The sequence below is a fragment of the Nelumbo nucifera genome, chromosome 4 (assembly GCF_055504915.1).
Source record: "Nelumbo nucifera cultivar China Antique chromosome 4, China Antique-T2T, whole genome shotgun sequence".
NCBI lineage: Eukaryota > Viridiplantae > Streptophyta > Magnoliopsida > Proteales > Nelumbonaceae > Nelumbo > Nelumbo nucifera.
The window spans coordinates 20,622,253-20,642,437 of NC_142652.1; the positions used below are offsets into that span (position 1 = coordinate 20,622,253).

General features: G+C 38.1%; 1 protein-coding gene across 2 annotated transcripts; it reads left to right on the forward strand.

Moving 5' to 3' along the window:
- The first annotated feature begins 5,660 nt into the window (after positions 1-5,660).
- RIK (RS2-interacting KH protein) lies at positions 5,661-19,831 on the forward strand. 2 transcript variants are annotated; one of them, XR_016085488.1, is made up of 12 exons: positions 5,661-5,843; positions 6,848-7,088; positions 7,383-7,481; positions 7,595-7,629; positions 7,720-7,795; positions 15,284-15,412; positions 15,493-15,579; positions 15,997-16,090; positions 16,205-16,322; positions 16,750-17,272; positions 18,269-19,150; positions 19,271-19,831. XR_016085488.1 is itself a non-coding variant. In XM_010259754.2 (12 exons), the coding sequence occupies exons 1-12, from the start codon at positions 5,782-5,784 to the stop codon at positions 19,390-19,392; spliced, it is 1,854 nt and encodes a 617-aa protein (XP_010258056.1). In that variant the 5' UTR covers positions 5,662-5,781; the 3' UTR covers positions 19,393-19,831. The 2 variants fall into 2 exon arrangements, 1 of the variants encoding a protein (XP_010258056.1); XM_010259754.2 differs by having other exon boundaries at positions 5,662-5,843; positions 18,883-19,150.
- The last annotated feature ends 354 nt before the right edge of the window (positions 19,832-20,185 follow it).

The window sequence follows — 20,185 nt, forward strand, 5'->3', positions numbered from 1 at the left end:
ATTAAGGGGTGGAGCCAGGAAATTTTTATAAGGGGGGCCAAAACCTAAATGAAGTATGGATGGACCCATAGGGGCCAACCATTGAGGTGGAGAATGGGGGGAGGGGAAAATTTACATAGAAAGCTGTATTATAGTGGAGATTTTCTGAACTATAGAGGGAGCCATGGCTCCCCTGGCTCAGCCCCTGATTATATTATTGTTGTTATTATTGTTATTGTTATTTTTAATTTCAAAAATTGAGTCAAGAGATCTCCTGGACCTTCAAAAGTGGTCAGATATCCTAATTCATAGTATCTACTATTTTGCATATTGATGAATTCAAAAATCGATAGTATTATATGATACACACCACTAGATATTTTGAACCTTGACAACAATGCAAGGTGAGTAGCCTAAAGAAAAATGGTTATTCATTAGGTTATTGAAATTGAAGCTATTATCACCACTTCATCAATCTCATCTTCAATCCGGGATATGTAGTTCCAAATTACTTTCTTTCAACTTATATAAAATACGTCGGGTTCAGATAACATGCACGAGTTGAATCCCATCTCCACCTTTCAATTTTTAACAAGTATCAACTTTCTTATTTGTCCAAGTAATTGATAAAGAAGTTAAAATAAGATTATCATCATAATCATTGTCATATAAGCCTCTGTCTCAATTATATGGGATTGGATATTGGAGTGTCAATGGTATTCAAAAATTTGATTTCAAATTTGAGATTCGGCATAATCGAATCGAATTCGGATAATTCAAATATCTAATTGGTCGAATTTGGATATCCTATTCATATCAAATAGTTAATCGGATTCAAATTCGAATATGACCTAATTCGATTCAATAAATATCTAAATTCAACCGATTATTTAATTCTTGCATATAATATATAAAATATTTAAAAATTTTGTATAATTTATATAAAATAATTAAGTTATGTAAATAATTTATATGATTATATACTTCATATAAATAAAATATTTATTTTATATATTTATTAATTACCTAAAATAATCAATTGGTCAAATTTGAATAGAATTCGAATATTACTTTTCAATATCCATCGGATATTGGATTTTCTAATTGGATTCGAATTTGGATATTGCCTGATTCGGTTCAAATTCGATCCGTTCACACCCCAATTGACTACATGAAAATGTAAAAAGGAAAAAAAATATGTTATCTTAATATGCATTTTTCTGCCAAATAAATATGTTTTCTCTGCTTGATAAATAAAAAATAATAGTTAAAATCTGGTCGAATTTTTATATTTTTTTATTTGATTTCTTTTATTGACAAAGGAAAGAGGTAAAGAAGTTTCATATGGAACAAAACATGGAGTTGACACCCATTAAGGGGGTGTTTGCCAATATGTATGATTTTGACAGTTGCCATGTCAGCAAGAAAAGATGTGGCAGCTTTTTGTTTTGAAAAATAAAATCACATATACTTTCATGGAACACCCCCGAATTGAAAAAAAAAATCATTGAAATTTATTTTTTTCATATAAAAAAGTAGAGATGATTTATGTTTTCCTACCAAACAGTAGTTTATGTTTATACCTCTAAATTTCCCAAAGCCATAAAACTCTAAATATTGACTACCATGAATCTCTTTATTTAAGGTCATATATCCACGCAACGCATCAGGGTAGGATTTAACAAAGGCCCTTGCATGGGTGAATGATGTGTTTATTTATCATCAGATTGGAATTTCAGTTTATAAGAGAACTCTCCCATTTCTCTCTAAGAAAATTGTACTCCCAAATTTTTATTCATAATAGAGAGACAAAATCTTTTAACATATCGATATGTCCAATACCTTCAACTGGGTGTCGGTGTGTATCAAATTATTGATATAATTGATACCTTTTTCTTTTACTTTTTTTTTATAGACATTAAAAGGTCCCACATATATATTTAAGGCCTGAACATTTAAAAAAAAAAAACTCTTGTATCGATATAATCAGATATATTTAGATACACCAATATCAATATTCTAATTCTTGCATCTAATTGAAACTTATGCCCACCATTGTAATAGGATTGGCTCTTGAGGGAACGTGTCTTACAACACATTCCAATGCACAATTGGGATGTGCTATGGGACATGTGTGGGGTGTGCTATCATGGAGTCAACCCAAACTCCACCAAACCCACTTTATATTCAACTTCTACCTTCGGAGGTAGAACAACTAATGGGACTGGATTGACCAAAGATAAAATCATACACAATTAGTTGGGTGACCTATCACGAGTGGACATGTTAGTGTTTTGTATATAGACCCATTATAAACCCGTGACCCGATCCGATAATCTTGAATTTGTATGAGGTAAATGTCATATTGGATCGGGTTCAGATGGAAGTAGAATCTGATTAAAAATCAGATCGAGCTTGGATTCACCCCATCTGATCCGATAAAAATCTGAGTCCGATGTGTTTATAAATATAAATATATTTTATATTATATACTTTTATTCATTAATGGAATAGATAAAATTTCTTAGGAGTAAATGAGGAAATCTGTTCCTCAAATCCCCAGTCGGCCGGTCCTAAAATCTTAAACCCTCACTCGACACTTCAACAGTCAACATTTTCTTCTCACCTATCCTCTCTTGCTGTCACCTAATTCACCTTCCCATTTGCCAAGTTGATGTTGTTCTCTCCTCTCTCAACTCTCACTCTCTACAACAACCAAGTTGTCATTGCCATTTTTTTTCTCGTCACCGTCATTTTTTTCTCGCCTAAGTTCTCTTCTTGACCATAGAGCTCTCATGTACCATTTTCTTCTTGACTATAGGTTTTCATTTCTTCTAAATAAAATATAGATTATTTCAAGATTTTTGAAATAAAAAATTAAATTTTACAGATTACAAAATCGTTTCAAAACTTTTGAGTAAGAATTACTGATTATAGATCTTGTTTTAATGATATTACATTTGGCAATTGTGACCATTCAACTGCTGAAATAGGTAGCTTTAGTTGGAGTTGGATTAAAATCCAAAAAATCTGATCAGATTCAAACCCGGATTCCCTACACATAAGGATTTTAGATTAGAATCAGATGCATCCAACAACATGTCAAATCGAACTTAGATTTAGATGAATCCAATCTGATGACAGGCCTATTTGTGTGCATAACATGCAAGTAGGGGAGGACACGAGCCATGCCGAGCCGAATAATTGAGTATTCGAGCTCGGTTCGGTAGAAAACTGCAAGGCTCGAGCTCGATTTGAATCAGAAATGGATGCTCAAGTTTGGCTTGAGTACAGAATGTATGTGTTCGAGCTTGATTCGGCTCGAGCTCGATAATTAACCAAGCTCAAACTCAAGCGAATTCGAGATTTATGAAACACTGTTTGGAAAAATAACACTTTTAAAAAAAATAAATAAATTATGTAATCACTCTTTCATCTCTTCCTCTTTTCTTACAAAACAACTAAGTTTGCAAAAATGAATGGTTTTAGGCGGTTATCTACAACAATAATGTTTTTATTTATTTGTTATTGAAATCACCACATCAACAAAAAAAATGTTCTAGAACTGTATTTCTGTTTTGAGAAGCAAAACAGAATGAAAAGAACTAAAGAAGACGAAAGCAAACCTAATATGTCCTTGCCCTTGTACCAATTCACTGTGAGTCTATGAGTGTTGCAAGAGGTTGGATAAGTGGAGAGGCTGCGGCCTATGGCTAAGAGTCTGCGATCTACGAGCTATGGCTGCGACCTGCGACTTGCGAGTTTGGAGTCTTTGGACTGCGATTGCGAGCTTTAGTTGAGAGCTGAGAGGAGAGGAGAGACGAGACGCAGAGCTGTGGTGGTGGTGACCGGTGAGAGGCTGAGGCCTGACTGCCTGAGAGCTTGAAAGTTGAGAGGAGACTCGAAGAGGAGAGACAAGAGAACAGAGAGGATAGAGAGGAGAGGAGAGGTGAGAGGTGGAGCTATGGTGGTGGTGAGTCTGGTGACTGGTGAGAGGCTAAAGCTTGAGTGCTTGACCGCCGAGACTGAGAGCTTGAGAGGAGACTCGGAGTCGGAGAAGAGAGACGAGAGAGTAGAGGCCAAAGAGAAAGAGGACAAAGATGAGAAGAGCATTGAACTTTCGAAGGGTTAGGTTAGGTCGAAGGGTTTTTGGTTTCTGAAATTGTACCGTGTATAAGGGATTATCATTATAAAATAGTTTCACAAATAAAATTTCTTAAAAAAGGTATAATATATATATGAAAATATAAATTATGCCGAACTTCAAAATACTTGGACTCGACTCGATTACTATATCAATATGGTATAAAGCTCGAATTCAACTCGAAGCTCGATTTGAGCCGAGCCGAGCCGAGCTCGAATGGCTCGTGAAAAGCTTGACTCGTGTCCATCCCTACATGCAAGTGTTCCACTTGTGATAGATTGCCTAGTCTATGATCAAATTTGTTGCCATTAGGGATGGATTGGCCATAGTGTAGCATATGATACCTCTCCCCTCTCAAAAAAATCTATTGATTGCTATAATTATTTAGAATTTCACCAAAATTAACTAGTTATTTGTCTTTGTACTTTCTATAAAACTAAAAAAATATAATTTTTTTGCTATTTATATTTATTTTATTTAATTAACCATTTATGTATTTAAGTTCTGAACAGCATATAAATCCTAAAAGAGTAAGCTTCATTCCTCGTAAAAGGTATAAATTAACCCTTTCTTATTTTTATTCATAACTAATAAAAACTTTAGAACCAGGGAAAATTAATGAAAAAAGTTTTTAGGCATTTATAGTTATAGGAAAATTGAAATCACATTTTTTTTTTCGTATAACCCCTTTCTTTTTTCCCCTCACACATTTATTTATTCTGCTATTTCATAGATAAGGAATAAGCTATGAGGTGAAGTCGTTGAGTGCTATCCTACAACAATTAGGGTGAGCAAGAAAAACCGTAAAACCAAATTGAAAATTTAGTTAATTGAACTGATCGGTTTGGTATTTTTAAAAATCAAAAGTATCGATTCAGTTTTGGTTAAGCAATATAGAAAATCGACAATTAACTGAATCGACCTATACACATATATTTCTATTATTATATATTTTACACTTTCGATATTTTATAAATTAATAAATATACATTATATATAAATGTATTTATAATATATAATATAATATTTATTATTTAAAATACAATATTATATATATTTCTAATTTTTTATTATATATTTATATTTTAATAATATATTATAAATATAAAAAACCAAAAAAATCGACGAGCCAAACTGATGGTTAGCTGAACCGGTATTTCAATTCGCTTTTAGTTACCAATTTTCCATAAACCGATAATACCGGTTCGGTTTAAAAAATAGGCCCAGGTTCGATTAACCGAACCGTGAGCACGCCTAACAGCAACAGCAACCGGTAGATCTCAGAGGTAGGTGGATCAGATCAAATCCAGTCCCAATGTACATGTGGGCCCGGTTATAGACGGTAAGATTGGTAAAGCTGAAAGAACCCCCTATACCCTGTTTCACAAGTCACAACTCATCCAATCGACCGAACCTTCTTAACCATCGGGGCCGTCCAATTGATGGATCGTCACTTCTTTCACGTCAAAGGTGGGACAAAATGGACGGATAGGATCAATCCTCTTTGTTGCTTATAAGGTGTCTCACGCTTATTTCATTCCTAAATTATCCTTCATCCCGCTCTGAAAAACGAACTATTTTACAGTTAGAGCGATACGACGTGAAGGGGGTACTTCGGTTTTTGTGTTCTTCGTCTTCCCAACACAAATCCCAGGACCATGACAGAGGATAGTTGCCCCAAAGCTTCAGAGGAGAACACGACTTCAGCGACAAGACAAAGGTATATCTCTCTTAAACCCTAATTTCTCTAATTAGGATTCTGAAGCTAATTTGTTACAGGTACGATTTTTGGCTTTGGTTTGTTGGAATTCGTTAGATCTAGGGTTTTACTGATATATGTAGAGTTGCTATTCTTTTTTAGATTGAGCTAGTTTTTTTTTCATAATCTCGATCTTAAATCATCCGTGTTTGTTTGCTACTTGCATAAAGAAATCTGGATAATGGGTTAAGTGAAAAGGATAGGATTTCTAACCTCCTCGCCCTCGTTGTCGTCCTCCTCCTCCTTCTGTTATTGTTGTTTATTTATCTCGGAGCAATAGAAGAGCTTGGTTTCGGGATAACAAGCTAGATTGATGTTTATTTTAGTTGTAACTTTTCTATTGTATGATAATAGAGCTACTGTATCGAATGAGGAGTCAATTTTCTTTTTACTGTTCCTACCTTTTCTCTAAGCAACCAGTTTATTGTTTTATAAAATATTTATATTTTGCTGGTGCTTTGTTTTTAATTTTACGACACGATTTGTCTTTGAATCCTTGTACCTTTTGGTTGTGATAAATGCTGTTTTTCCCTGACCGATCATTTGGGGTAAGCTGCTAATCTTTTATAAACTTCCGAAGGAGGACAATTTTGTGGATCGTTTTTTCTGCTTTCTTTACGAAACCTTTATATCAATGACAGGGTGAGTATGCATGTTTCTTACCTGTTTCTTGACTTGGTCAAGCAAGGGTTTTTTATAACTTACAAGTGAATAAGGTCCTTAAAATGACAAACACAGAAAAATCTACTGCTGAATTTGTGGAACTGAATCATCGGAAGTGCTTTAAATATACAAAAACCATGCTAGTTGGGGCAAGGCTTTGTTAAGTTGAACAGAATGGAAATGAGAGGCAGTTTTTCTCCAATAATTTACAATTCGTATTACTGTGTTTGATTTGCAATGCTAAGATTGTTTTGTGCTAGATATTTGCACTTGGAGGCTAAGCTTTTAGTAAATGTCAGCAGGAAAAAGAGAAAGTGGGACCAACCTGCAGAATCCTTGGTATCAGCTGGACTAGCTGTGCCCGGAGTCCTTCCATTGGGAAACATGGGAGCTCTTGCTGGAATTACACTTCCAGGTGTAGTACCACTTTCCAGTGCCATGTTGTCAAATCAACTTCCTGCTACTTGCGCAGCTATCCCTCAGGTGTTTCAGGCGCCCTCCATCCAGCAGAGTGCTTCTGCAATCGCCCAGAAGATAAATCAAGTGAGTTACCTGTTAAATAGGTTTTTTATTTTATTTTTTATTTTTTTATGTCCCTATTGTCCTCATGATGTCCATTTTGCTTTTCCCTTTATTACTCCAATTGCATTTATTAAAATAAAAAATGTAAATGGGTGATTATCTCCATTCATTTCCATCGACAAGAATATGCTTTTAGAAGTACTTTGGCAGTTTCCTTTTTGATGATTTTATATGAGAGGTTAAATGTCGTTGTAAGCATCTTTGTCCATTTGTTTCTCTGTTCATGTTTAATAATTGTAAATTCTGCTCTTTCAGCCAAAGATACAAGATGAACTAATAGCCCGTGAAATTGTCATAAATGATGCTGAATCTTCTGTTCGTTACAAGCTTACAAAACGCCAGACACAAGAAGAGGTGAATTCTTTTAGATTCAGTTTTCATAATTAAACTACTGATCTTTTAGGTTGGAACTTCATACTTCTTTTCATGGAATAAATAACTGAAACATAATTGTATTGACTCTGCAGATCCAGAGGTGCACCGGTGCCGTGGTCATAACAAGGTGAGCATATTCTTAAATATCAGGGGTTGTGGCCATCTTTTGGTATATTAGGAATATGCATGCTAATATGATGTAAAATTGTCTTTACAGGGGCAAGTATCGTCCTCCTAATGCATTGCCTGATGGTGAAAAACCACTATATCTTCACATTTCTGCTGGAGCTCATGTAAGTGGTGATTTCTAATAATGAATTAATAGTTAAATGGTTTGGCATGTAATTTCCCAAAGGACCTTGAATTATTTACTACAATTTTTGATAGGTTCTCTTAAAATACATCAACTTGTAGCATTGAAATTTTCCTTGTACTTGTTATCAAACTGATAAATGTCATAGGCATCATTATTTTTGTGAAAAAATAGTACATTGTCAAATTGATATCTATGAGAAGATGGGGTTCTGAATATTGGTTTTGGTGTACTTTTGAGTCCCTTGGGAAATGGGCAAATGCTTCTACAAAGCATCACTGGAGTCATTTTAATACAATATGATTCAACAATTCAGCAGAAATGGAGACGTTTCCAGGTAGGGAAACATGGGCTGATATTTCCAATAATGGAAAATAATGCATGATCACACTCGTAATCTGGTTCTGCATGGTCAGTGCCCCCCGATCCCTGGTTGATGCTTATTGAGAAATGAAGAATAGATCAAAATTATAAATATTGATCACCTCTAACCCTTCCCAGAATAAGTCCAGTAAATAATAACTGCAACCTGGTGCAAACCAGCTCAGAAACAACTTGACAGTGTTTTTTAAATAAAAATGGATCATTCATTTATTTATCATATGAGACTGCTACAGATGTTATCTTTTTAAATAAAACAAAAGAATTAATCCCTTAAGGGAGTGTCTATCCAACACTGTAGTTACCAATGGAGTAGCTTCATAGTTGTTTCATGGATCTTATATGCAGCAGCCTAGGTGGCCTGTAGATGAACTTTGGTTGAGATTGGGGGATTTGTCAATGGAAGGAATATTTTTTGGAATTTTGTAAATAACCTCAATGCCCCCCCCCCCCCGGTTAAGATGGGGAATTCAAAGTCGTTATTGGTATAAAACTCTAATTGCTGGATTGAAGGGGCAAATGGGAGGAGGAACCCAAAGAAAAGTCTTATAGTGATCCTTGCAAGAGAAAGGATTTAATCCGTTGAGTCGAGCTGCATCTATGTATATGGGTTCCTTCTATGATTGAATGCGACATATGCTTGGCTTTACTTGACAAGGTCCTTGTTTGGCTCATCTTTGTTTGAATGTGTTTCGACTACTACTACAGTAGTCCGAACAGGAGGAAGAAGAAGAAGAAGAGAAGAAGAAGGGTCAGTCGAAAATCTGATGGTTAACCCATCCAGTCGATCCCCTTAATCTATATTAGATTCTAATGATGTTTACAAAGACAGAAATGCCCTTACTTAAGTGTGGGGCAGAGTAACTCTAATAACATTGCCACATAAGCAAGTTACTTAATAAACAGAAGAAGACTAAACTACCCCTATTCGACATCTTAACACTCCCCCTCAAGCTGGAGAATATATGTCATATAATCCCAGCTTGTTACATAGATAGTTCACTTTCCCTGAGCTTAGAGCTTTTGTAAACAAATCTGCCCACTGGTCATTGGAGCCCACATGTTCTGTATTTATCTCTCCGGCAAGAACCTTCTCTCTCACAAAGTGGCAATCAACCTCTATGTGCTTTGTTCTCTCATGAAAGGCAGGATTGGATGAGATATGGAGTGCATCTTGGTTGTCACAGTACAATTTCATAGGTTTATCCATGTGAAACCCAATTTCTTGTAGGAGATTCCTCAGCCACACTAATTCACAGGTAGTGTGAGCCATAGCCCTATATTCGGCTTCAGCACTGCTTCTGGCTACAACCGTCTGCTTTTTACTCTTCCATGTCACAAGATTTCCTCCCAGAAATGTGCAATAGCCTGTAGTAGATCTTCTGTCACTCACTGAGCCTGCCCAGTCTGCATCTGTATACCCAACTACTTCAAGTTTTCCTCCTGGTTTATACAATAGCCCATGGCTTGGATCTCCTTTCAGATACCTCACAATTCTAAGGACTGCATCCAAGCGAGGTATACGAGGGTTCTGCATGAATTGGCTCACCGCACTGACTGCAAAGGAGATGTCGGGTCTCGTGATAGTCAGATAGTTCAGCTTTCCCACTAGTCGTCTATACCTTCCAGGATCTTCAAATACTTTTCCTGTATCACTGCTCAACTTAACATTTGGTTCCATAGGGGTTTCAGCCGGTTTTGCCCCTGACAGTCCTGTTTCTTCCAATAGATCAAGGACATATTTCCTTTGGCACAGATTCACACCTTGTTTTGACCTGGCAACCTCTATTCCCAAGAAATACTTTAATGTTCCAAGGTCCTTTGTTTGAAAATGATTTTGCAGAAATACCTTTAGTTTGCCAATCCCCAATTTATCACTACCAGCGATGACAATCATCCACATAGACCACTAATAAAATCTTCCCAGCTTCTGAGTCATAGTTGAACACTGAGTGATCAACCTGGCATTGCTTCATTCCAAAACTCTTCACCACTTCGTTGAACTTCCTAAACCAAGCACGTGGAGATTGCTTCAACCCATAAATTGCTTTCTTCAGCTTGCACACCTTACCACCCTCCCCCTAAGCAACAAATCCAGGTGGTTGCTCCATATATACCTCCTCCACTAGATCACCATGGAGGAAGGCATTCTTTATGTCAAGTTGAAGGAGAGGCCAATCATACATAACTGCCAAGGAAATTAGGACACTAACGGAACCAATTTTAGCCACCGGAGAGAATGTCTCCATGTAGTCCACACCATACAACAGTGAGTAACCTTTAGCAACAAGTCTGGCCTTCAGACGCTCCACACTACCATCTGGCAAGTATTTCACAGTATACACCCATTTACAACCCACAGCATGCTTACCAGGTGGGAGAGTAGTAAGTTCCCACGTTTGAGTATGTTGAAGAGCAGAAAGTTCCTCCTCCATTGCCCGCCGCCATCCAGGTGAACTAAGAGCTTCTTGAACATTGTTAGGTATGGAAATAGAAGACAAAAGTGAAACAAACTGGTGATGTGAGGTAGAAAGACGAGATAATGAAACAAAATTGGAAATGAGATGGAGTGTAGAACTACGTTTACCTTTCCGTAAGGCAATGGGTAGGTCAAGATCTGAAGGTTCAGCAATAGGAGCCATGAGAGGATCCGCAGATGAGGTAGAAGCAGGAGGAGGGGCCGGTGTCGTTTGACGTGTATACACTTGTCGGATCGGTGGTCGTTCAGTGGTGACCTGTGCTGGATGAGGAGATGATTCTACTCCAACAACAGCCTCTGGAACGGAATCACTGACAGGAAGAGGAAGAGGAGGTAAGGGTGAGGACAAGGGTGCTTCATGATTGGAGAAGAAAGGGGACAAACTCAAAAAATGTGACATCAGGGCAGACATAGCACTTTCGGGCAATGGGATTATACCACTTGTACCCTTTTTGAGTCCGAGAGTAGCTAAGGAAGACACATTTAATTGAGCGTGCATCTAGCTTGTCTATTCTAGGACTCGGATTATGAACAAAGCACACACAACCAAAGACACGATGAGTTAATGGAAACGGAGATAAAGTGGGAAACAAGATGGAGAAGGGGGACTGACCATGGAGAATAAAAGAGGGCATCCGATTAATGAGAAAACATGAAGTGAGTACAACATCACTTCAAAACCGTTTAGGAACATTCATGTGGTGAAGCATAGACCGAGCAATTTCAAGAAGATAACGATTCTTCCGTTCAGCCACCATTTTGTTGAAGGGTGAAAGCACACGAGGTCTGATGAATAATGCCATGTTGTTCTAAATACTGTTGAAATGCAGTAAGAAAGTATTCACGACCATTATCTGAACGGAGAACTTTGATTGGAACACCGAATTGTGTGCGTATTTCAGCATGGAATTTTTGAAAAATGGAAAATAATTCACTTCTTTCTTTCATTAAGCAAATCCATGTCATTCTTGAACAATCATCAATAAAGGAGAGAAAATACTTGTACCCATTATAAGACTCTATTTTGATTGGACCCCAAACATCTGAATGAACCAAAGAAAAATGACTCAACATACGACTCTCAACTCTTGGACTGAAGGACACATGACGGTGTTTACTAAACTGACATGACTCACATTGTAAAACTGACAACTGACTCAATGATGGAACCAACATCTTGAGAACCTTGAGAGATGGATGTCCCAGTCGGCAATGCCACTGTAGAGGAGTAAGGGAAGTCTGAAGTGCAATTGAAGATCCACCGCCGTCAAGGTAATACAATCCACCAGCTTCATGCCCCCCACCAATCTTCTTCCCCGTCTTGAGATCCTGAAAAACACAAGTGGAAGGAAAGAAGGTAACAGAATAGTTAAGAGCTTTGGTTATTTTACTAACAGACATAAGATTGAATGGAAACTTAGGTACATATAAAACAGATGATAAGGGGACAGAAGCCAAATCAACATTACCAACACCACAGATGGGAGATGAGGACCCATTGGCAAGTGTAACCGTTTGTGATGTGGAGGTTTCAAAAAGAGAAGAGAACACACCTGGAGTCCCGGTCATATGATCTGAGGCTCCAGAGTCAATAATCCAGGAAGGAGTTTTAGATGACATGCAAGCAATACCTGATTGGGCATATGTGGCAGTGGTATGCTGTGAAGTAGTTTGAAGGAACCGTTCATACTCATCACACGAAACACTCACCATATCCCTCCCAGAAGTAGATGTAGATGTGGGAGGTGTTCGGTCTGCCAGTTTACTGTCACTAATAGCAACCTCGCCTGCTACAGCATGATTAGCCCATTTAGAGGTAGGGCCATGTAGGTCATAATAGAAATTCACCTGTGTGTCCATCCCTACCACAATGAGTACACTTCCTTGTAGAGTTATTTTTTCCTCTGTCACGGCAACCCCGACCAATCATGGAATTGCCACGGCCCCCTCTGGAATGACTTCCCCCTCTTGTACTATGTCCACCACCTCTAGCTGTCACAAGTGCTGATCTATCATACTGTGTGGGGTTTTCTGTCTGGCCCAAAGAAATTCTACGAAGTCTTGAGAATACTTCCTCAAGTGTAGGAAGAGTAGAGCCCCCCAATATTTGAGCTCTAACTGGTTCATATTCCGACTTCAGCCCCACTAAAAATCTTGTAACATCTAGCTGCTCCCTTTGCTGTTGCTGAACTTGAATATCTGGAGTAAGGGGATGATAAACATTGAGTTCATTCCTTATATTCTTCATGCAGACATAGTATTCTTCTAGTGTTTTGTTTCCTTGTTGTAAATCAAAGTACTCCTGATACAGCTGATATACTCTTGTTGTGTTATCTTGTCCAGAATATAGCTTCTTAGCATGCTCCCATATATCCTTAGCTGTATCAAGGAACATGAAGTTGGCACTGATTTTGGGTTCCATACTATTCCACAGCCAAATCATGATTTGAGCATCTTCTTGTTCCTAATCATCAAACCCTGGAGAGTCAACCGGTGGCTTCTCATCTCTTACATGCTTTACTTTCTTCTTTGCCTTGAGAAAAACTTCCACTGATTTAGCCCATGGAACATAGTTCTCCCCATTTAGCTTAATTGAGGTCATTTGTACTCTTAGGTAGTCGGAGGAAATTACTACACTAGGTTTCTGATCATTGTAGCCATCTCCTATTGCTGCCATTGTACTCTTTCACAGTTGTCTCTAACTTTACTTCTCAGCTACAAGCTGATTGATGTTGTTCACAGTTTGATATTTCAGCACCTATTGCAGCCTCAAAACACCACAGTGGAAGCACACACTTGTTCTTATTCACACTACTGCTGACTTCACACACTTATGTCCCACATAAGCATCAGTTTACCATTCACTAATCACAAGTAGAGGCCCTCTTACAACCACTCAAGCACCACAACACAGCCAAATCTGCTGCACCCAGTTCAGACTTGTTTAACACACTTAAGAGGGCATTACACAACCACAAGGAGTTTGGCAAGGTCACTGCATTCTACCTTACACCACTCGGCCACTTACAGCAGCCCTAACACCATTCAACAACTTATAGCAGCCCTACACCATTCGGCTACTGCACACACAACCCTTCCTAGGGCAACAATGAACCTAGTTCTCTAGGTTCTACTCAATACTAACAGCTTCTTGTAGGGTTTCTACCCAGAAATATAAGTAACACTAGAAGAAGAGAGAACCGTTCCTTTGAGAATATTAATCAACCATTCACTGCTGAAGTCACTTTCCTTGTTGAAGAAGGTTATGCGCAACAGAGAGACAAGCTGTAATGTTCATGACCTAGGGCGAACCAGTTCTCTCCATCGACTGACCAGAAACGAAGGTGAAGAGTCACGAACAATGCTGAGGTGCTATACCAATTGACGTAGGTCAGGAGCATGGCTTTGATACCATGTTTCGACTGCTGCTACAGTAGTCCGAACAGGAAGAAGAAGAAGAAGAGAAGAAGAAGAAGAAGAGAAGAAGAAGAAGAAGGGTTAGTTGAAAATCTGATGGTTAACCCATCCAGTCGACCCCCTTAATCTATATTAGATTCTAATGATGTTTACAAAGACAGAAATGCCCTTACTTAAGTGTGGGGCAGAGTAACTCTAATAACACTGCCACATAAGCAAGTTACTTAATAAACAGAAGAAGACTAAACTACCCCTATTCGGCACATCTTAACAGAATGAAATAGTTATCATTTCTCAAAAAAAAGAAAAGAAAAAGAACATCTTTGTGTGGCTGCTAGTAGTCTCATCACATGGATTGGTCCTTAAGTCTGAAGGATTTTTGTTATTCATAGAAGGGTTTGTATTTACTTGGGAAATCATATTGGGTGTGCATGGTAGTACACTATTTATCAGTTAGTTTTTTTTTTTTCTTTTCTGAACTGAAATAACTTGATTGATAAAAAAGTCTACAGAGTACAAGAGAATGGCTTTCTTCAGGTTAAAGAGATGGAAAATGAGAAACAAAAAGAGAGTACAATAATATTATCCAAGAAGGGAGAGGCTAAAAATGATAGTTTGTTTGATGGTTCAGATTACTCACCATGGCATGTAAGCTGGAATTGCCTGTATGCCAAAGAAGTGACATATTCAGAGGTTACCCTGTGGGGTGGTCAGTCTGGATGAGCGCATCTTTATCTTGACCAGTTGCCTAATTCCTTAAAATTTTGGTTAGTTATCAGTTCTTCTAGAGAACTGCCAGTCATCACAACTGTCTAGTGGAATGTTCTAGATGTGTTTGCAATCTGTCAGGTGCTTCATGATGATATGTTTGGGCTTATATGGAGTTGTTATTTTTTTCTCCATATAAAAAGGACAAATTACTGCAGATACGCTCTTTTTACCCTTATTTTCAGTATATTCAGGATAATTTCCTCTGTAGTAAAGGACATCATTGAAAAATCATTGTAAGGGTGCCTCATTGGTTCATTTTCTCTAGGAACAATACACATTCTGGGGCATTTTGGCCTGTGGGGTGGCAGGGGGTGTATCCATCTGGGCCAAGGTTCTTTTTTTTTTTTTTTTTGATAGATCATCACGGAAAAATATTAATGGGATTTTGGTTCTCATAAAACTCTATGGATCGCTTTGCAGTTAAAAGAGACAGCAGAACGAATTAAAGCAGTTGATCGTGCAGCTGCCATGGTTGAAGAAATGCTGAAGCAGGGCCCAAATTCACAGCCAACTTCTACTTTTCATTCTGTTCTGAACAACGGAGGACAGGTATTTCACACAGAAACTCTACAAGCTACTGCATTGAGATGATAAACATACTGACATTTCTGACTTCATGATTGACTCAGGTTACTCAAGTGCTTAGTGCATGCGTGTTTTTGGGCTTTGACCCTGATCCAGTAACAAACATTGCTGCCCGTATCCGTGGACCAAACGTAAGTTTTGCCTCCCCCACCCTCCTCTTTCTCTCTCTCTATTTGTCTGTTTATCTTTATGGATTGATATTCAATCAGTTAATGACTACATCTACAAGGCACCGGTCTTTCTCAGAGAATTAATAAAGAGATGATAACATATGCAAGATCATCTCTCTAGGACATGCCATTCTATCTCCTTTACTTTGTATTAGCCTGGTTTGCTTGTTTGGCTTTTCCCATGTCCATCTATTTGGCACTCCAGTTCTCTTCTGATGGCTCATCTTTTCATTTTGGGTTGTTGTTTTTATGAATTGAAAATTTCCATTGCATATGGTGAAGATAAGAGGTTCTAATGTTTGAAGCTTTCTCTGACATCTCCATTCAATTGGGAGAGAATGTTTTTGTGCTGCTGGTGGTTGGGATTTGTACATGCAGGACCAGTATATAAATCACATTATGAATGAAACAGGAGCAACTGTCTTACTGAAGGGACGGGGTTCAGGAAATTTTGGAAGCTCAAATGGTGAAGGTATTTTACATACAATTTTACCTGATATGAAACTCTTTTTGATGAATACCTGATATGAAACTTTATTAATTATATCTATTTAACTTATCGTTCATTGCTTTACCTTTGCTGCAGAGTTACAGCAACCATTGCATTTATTCTTGTCAAGTAACAACCCTAAGAGTCTCGAAGAAGCGAAACGCTTGGCTGAAAATCTTATGGATACAATCAGTGCAGAGTTTGGTGTATCCAGGTAATCAGCTATAACTTATATTGAGACCTGTCTGACTTTACAAACTCATCTGAGGGACCAGCTATTGGGTGCATGGCCATGGCTGTTGTGGTTATTTCTGATCTACTGTAAAAGAAGTATAAGTGCCAATATTCTTAATAATAGTTATATGGAGACTAGTCTTTACATTCCTATACCTTGTTCAAAATCCATGAGATTGTCCATTGTAGCAGATTCTTATTGTTCCATTACGCTGCCAAAGCAGATTTTTTTTTAAGCATGTGCAACTCCAAAATTAATACCTATACTTGCAGTTGTTGCTTTAGATTTTATAATACCATTGCCACTTGTTTCTTCTCTTTTTCCAAAGCATGGTTATATCTCATCATGCAAAGACAGTTTTTTTATTTTTCATTGATACAACTTGTGGTTATCTCCTGTGGTGCAGAGCCTCTTCACCAAAGGTTTATAATGCTGTTCCACCACCACAGCAGTTGTTGGCTGGAGTTCAGAGCTCTGGTAATGAGCATAGAGTAAGCACAGCTCCAGTTGCTGGTTTGATGTCATCAACTGGATTTTCTACCCCTTCAATACCGGTTTCCTCAGCTACAGTCCCTGCAGTTCCTAATGCCTACCCTCAGGTGAATGTTTCACAGTCTGGGGGGTTCTTTAATTATGGACAAACCCAACCAAACATGGTTTCCTATCCCCAGCCTTCAGTAACTGGTGGAACTAGCTATAGTGGATATGGTGGGATATATCCCCAAGCCACACCTTTGCAACAAGTAGCCTTAGCCCTTAGACAGACACCATCTCCTGTTGCATCTACAGTTGCTTCTGCAGTGTCAACAGGAAATGCTTCATCGAATACAAGTTCAAGTTCCACTGCCGATAAGGAGAAAAAGCCTGCACAGAAGCGGAAGTTTCAGGAGCTACCTGTTGCTTCAAAGGGGCTTGCAAAACCATACCAGGTAGACATGCAATTCCCTTCCCCCTCTATCTATTGATGAGTTTTGAAATTATCTCTTTTGTGTGAATGTCTTTAATCCATCTTATAAGTTTCAAAAAAGGGGGTGGGGAGAAGAAGGTGAAAAGGGCCATTTGAGTGGCATTTCAATGTTGATGAGCATTTAACTTTTTTGGAACTTACAAGATGGATTAAATTTACTGCAACTGCTATATATATGTTTGAATCTTTTATAGCAGTTGCAGTAAAACTTATTACAAAGAAACCAGAATAGATATGAATTATCTAATGACTCAAACTTTCCTTTGGTTAAGCTCCGTATATTTTTTTCTTTTTTCTTTTGTTATTAAGTTACATATTATAGACTATAGAGTGCTTTCAAGGAATCTTAGTTCTCCAACAACATTGCATCAAAGTCGCAATTTGCATGCTATGTCTATAGGATATAAACATTTGGACAGTCTAGAAACTGGGATTTTGAATCTCTCTTAAGGAATTGTCAAGCCTTTTACTAGTGCCTGTAAATGTATCTTGTTAGCTTTGTTGAACACTTGTACTACCCTTCTCTGTGCATATGATTCCCGGCTAGCCTTTAGTGAAGTGTCGGTCTTGTTTGGGTGATGGGCGTCGGGTGTGGCCTAATTGTCAAACTTTCCTGTGGCTGTTTGTCTGAGTGGGGGCTTTGAAGTTGTCATTTCAATTTTATTGGAGGGTAGGAGCTTTTTTCTATTTCTTTGGATGAAAACTTATCACCTCTTATTGTACCCCTCTTGGGGCCTAATATATTTTCTATTTTATTTACTACCAAGAAAAGTGCCAGCCTTGTTTGGATATGATCATTGTCATAAAAATTGCATTTGAATATTTTATTTGAAAATGAATAAATACCTAAGATTGCTAAAATAATGAATAGTAGCTGAGTGGTTGCTTGGCTTAATTGTTTTGTCCTTCTCTGGATGTGATAGTTGGTTATGCTGACTGGTTTTACTTAATATTCCAGGTATTTTCTCTGACCTTCTATGAAGCTGACAGGCTGATAGTGCACCTGTCTTTTGGACTACTGGTTTGTAGTTTCACAGGGTTTCAAATATCAATGCAACATGACAAGGGGTGCTTGCTGGTTGAAGGCTTGAAGCTTGACCAGAGGCTTATCCAAGATTTCATGTTTTTTGCTTTGAGTATTTTGTTCATAGTGTGGGAGATTAGTTTAGTAATCCAGATACAGATGCACGAGTGCATGCAAAAAACACACTCACACAGCCACACATGCATCTAAATATTCTGCTTTTACCATATTTTGAGGGAAAAAGTCGGCCATTTCTTTTGAATGCCAATTCCACAAGTTGCACCTTAGCTGTGGTACCTAACAGTAGAGTTTTGTATTTTTTTCCCATTCTGTCCATTCAGCATCATCAATAGAAACTGAGTGTTAACGGTACCAGTTGTTGGGGTATCCTGATTCATTCCCTTGGTAGCACCTCTTTTTCTTCTTGGCCTTTTCTTAGACGGAAGTCTTTCTCATTCATTGACTTGAGACTTTGGACTGTCATGGTATGTCAGTATTTTAGTCCATAACTAACGGTTGTTGAGGGTATTTGAATTTGTTTTTCTCAGAACTCACTACAGGGATCAGAATTTCTTAAGCCAGGTGAACCTTTAGAAGATTCGGGCGTGAGAAATATTTCAACCATGCCTCCTCCAAAGAAGTTGGTGGAGCCAGCAACCAATGGGATGCCACCGCCACCTCCAAGGGACATGCCACCACCGCCTCCACGGAGCATGCTGCCACCACCACCACCTAAGTTCACGTCATCGACACCTCCGACAAAATCAAATGGACATACTACCACACTAACAAAATCAATAGCTGATCCTGTCCCTGGTACCGAGGAACTTTTCTTTTCATTTTTTTTTCTGCAATAAATTGCCCACTTGGAACAGTTATAAGTCGATTCGTAATCTGCAAGTTTATAAATATATGATGTAATTTTGTTACTTTCAGATACTTTGTCCAAATTGATGGAATATGGAGAGGACGATGACACAGAAGGAAGCAGTGTAGAATCGCCCAAAAGTAATCATGAGCGTTCAACAGCTCCAAGACCGTTCTGGGCTGCTCCATGAAAGATTGCAGTGCTTAAAAGATGGTTTCTGGCAACGGATGTTCTTAATGCCGAAGAACAACTGATCAAACTCTTTTAAATTATGGTGTAGCCTAACTGGAAAAGGTACGTGGCAGAAAACTATTGGTCTAACAGTGTCAGAATATTCCATGGTGTCACCGGCTGCCCAGCTTTTGAGGTTCCAAATGTGGAGTTGTATTCTACCCCCCAGCCGGCCAGCCCCAAACAAGGGGATTGGGCGAGGGTGAGGGAGCATAGCTATTCTGTGCCTTTAGGTTATAATTTTAAATTTTTAATTGTTAAGTGGGGAAAGGAGGTGCCTGTATTAATCCGTGATTTTTTTTTTTTTCCTCCTCTCCTTGTAGGCTATTGAGCCATTTGATACATTTAATGCAACATCGTGGAGCACCAAAAAAATCACGAGTTCGGATTTGATCGCATTTCTTTGTTTTTGCTTCAATTCGTCAATTGATACTAATTTGGGGAAATCTTTTTTAATTTATTTTTATTTTTTGCTACCAGAGAAATTGTTCATTATTTTAAAAAGATTTTCATTAAACATAGGGCCCGTTGTTTTGTTCATAAGAACAGGGTTCTGGAATTGGAATCAAAATGGGTGTCATTCTGATACCGTGTGCTTGGGTAGAATTGGAATTCCATTCCCATTTGTGTTGCAATGGTTATTCCCTCCTCTCTTAGGAATGAAATCCCACTCCAATTTATTTCAATTCCTGTTTGAGCCAAGTAGGCGAAATAAATAATTCTTATTTCAATTCGGAGGGATTTTGATTCTG

Coding starts and splice junctions, on each gene's coding strand:
- RIK (XM_010259754.2), top strand. CDS start 5,782: ATGACAGAGGATAGTTGCCCCAAAGCTTCAGAGGAGAACACGACTTCA. Junction 16,091..16,204: donor TGGAAGCTCAAATGGTGAAG/GTATTTTACATA, acceptor CCTTTGCTGCAG/AGTTACAGCAACCATTGCAT. Junction 17,273..18,882: donor GGCTTGCAAAACCATACCAG/GTAGACATGCAA, acceptor TGTTTTTCTCAG/AACTCACTACAGGGATCAGA.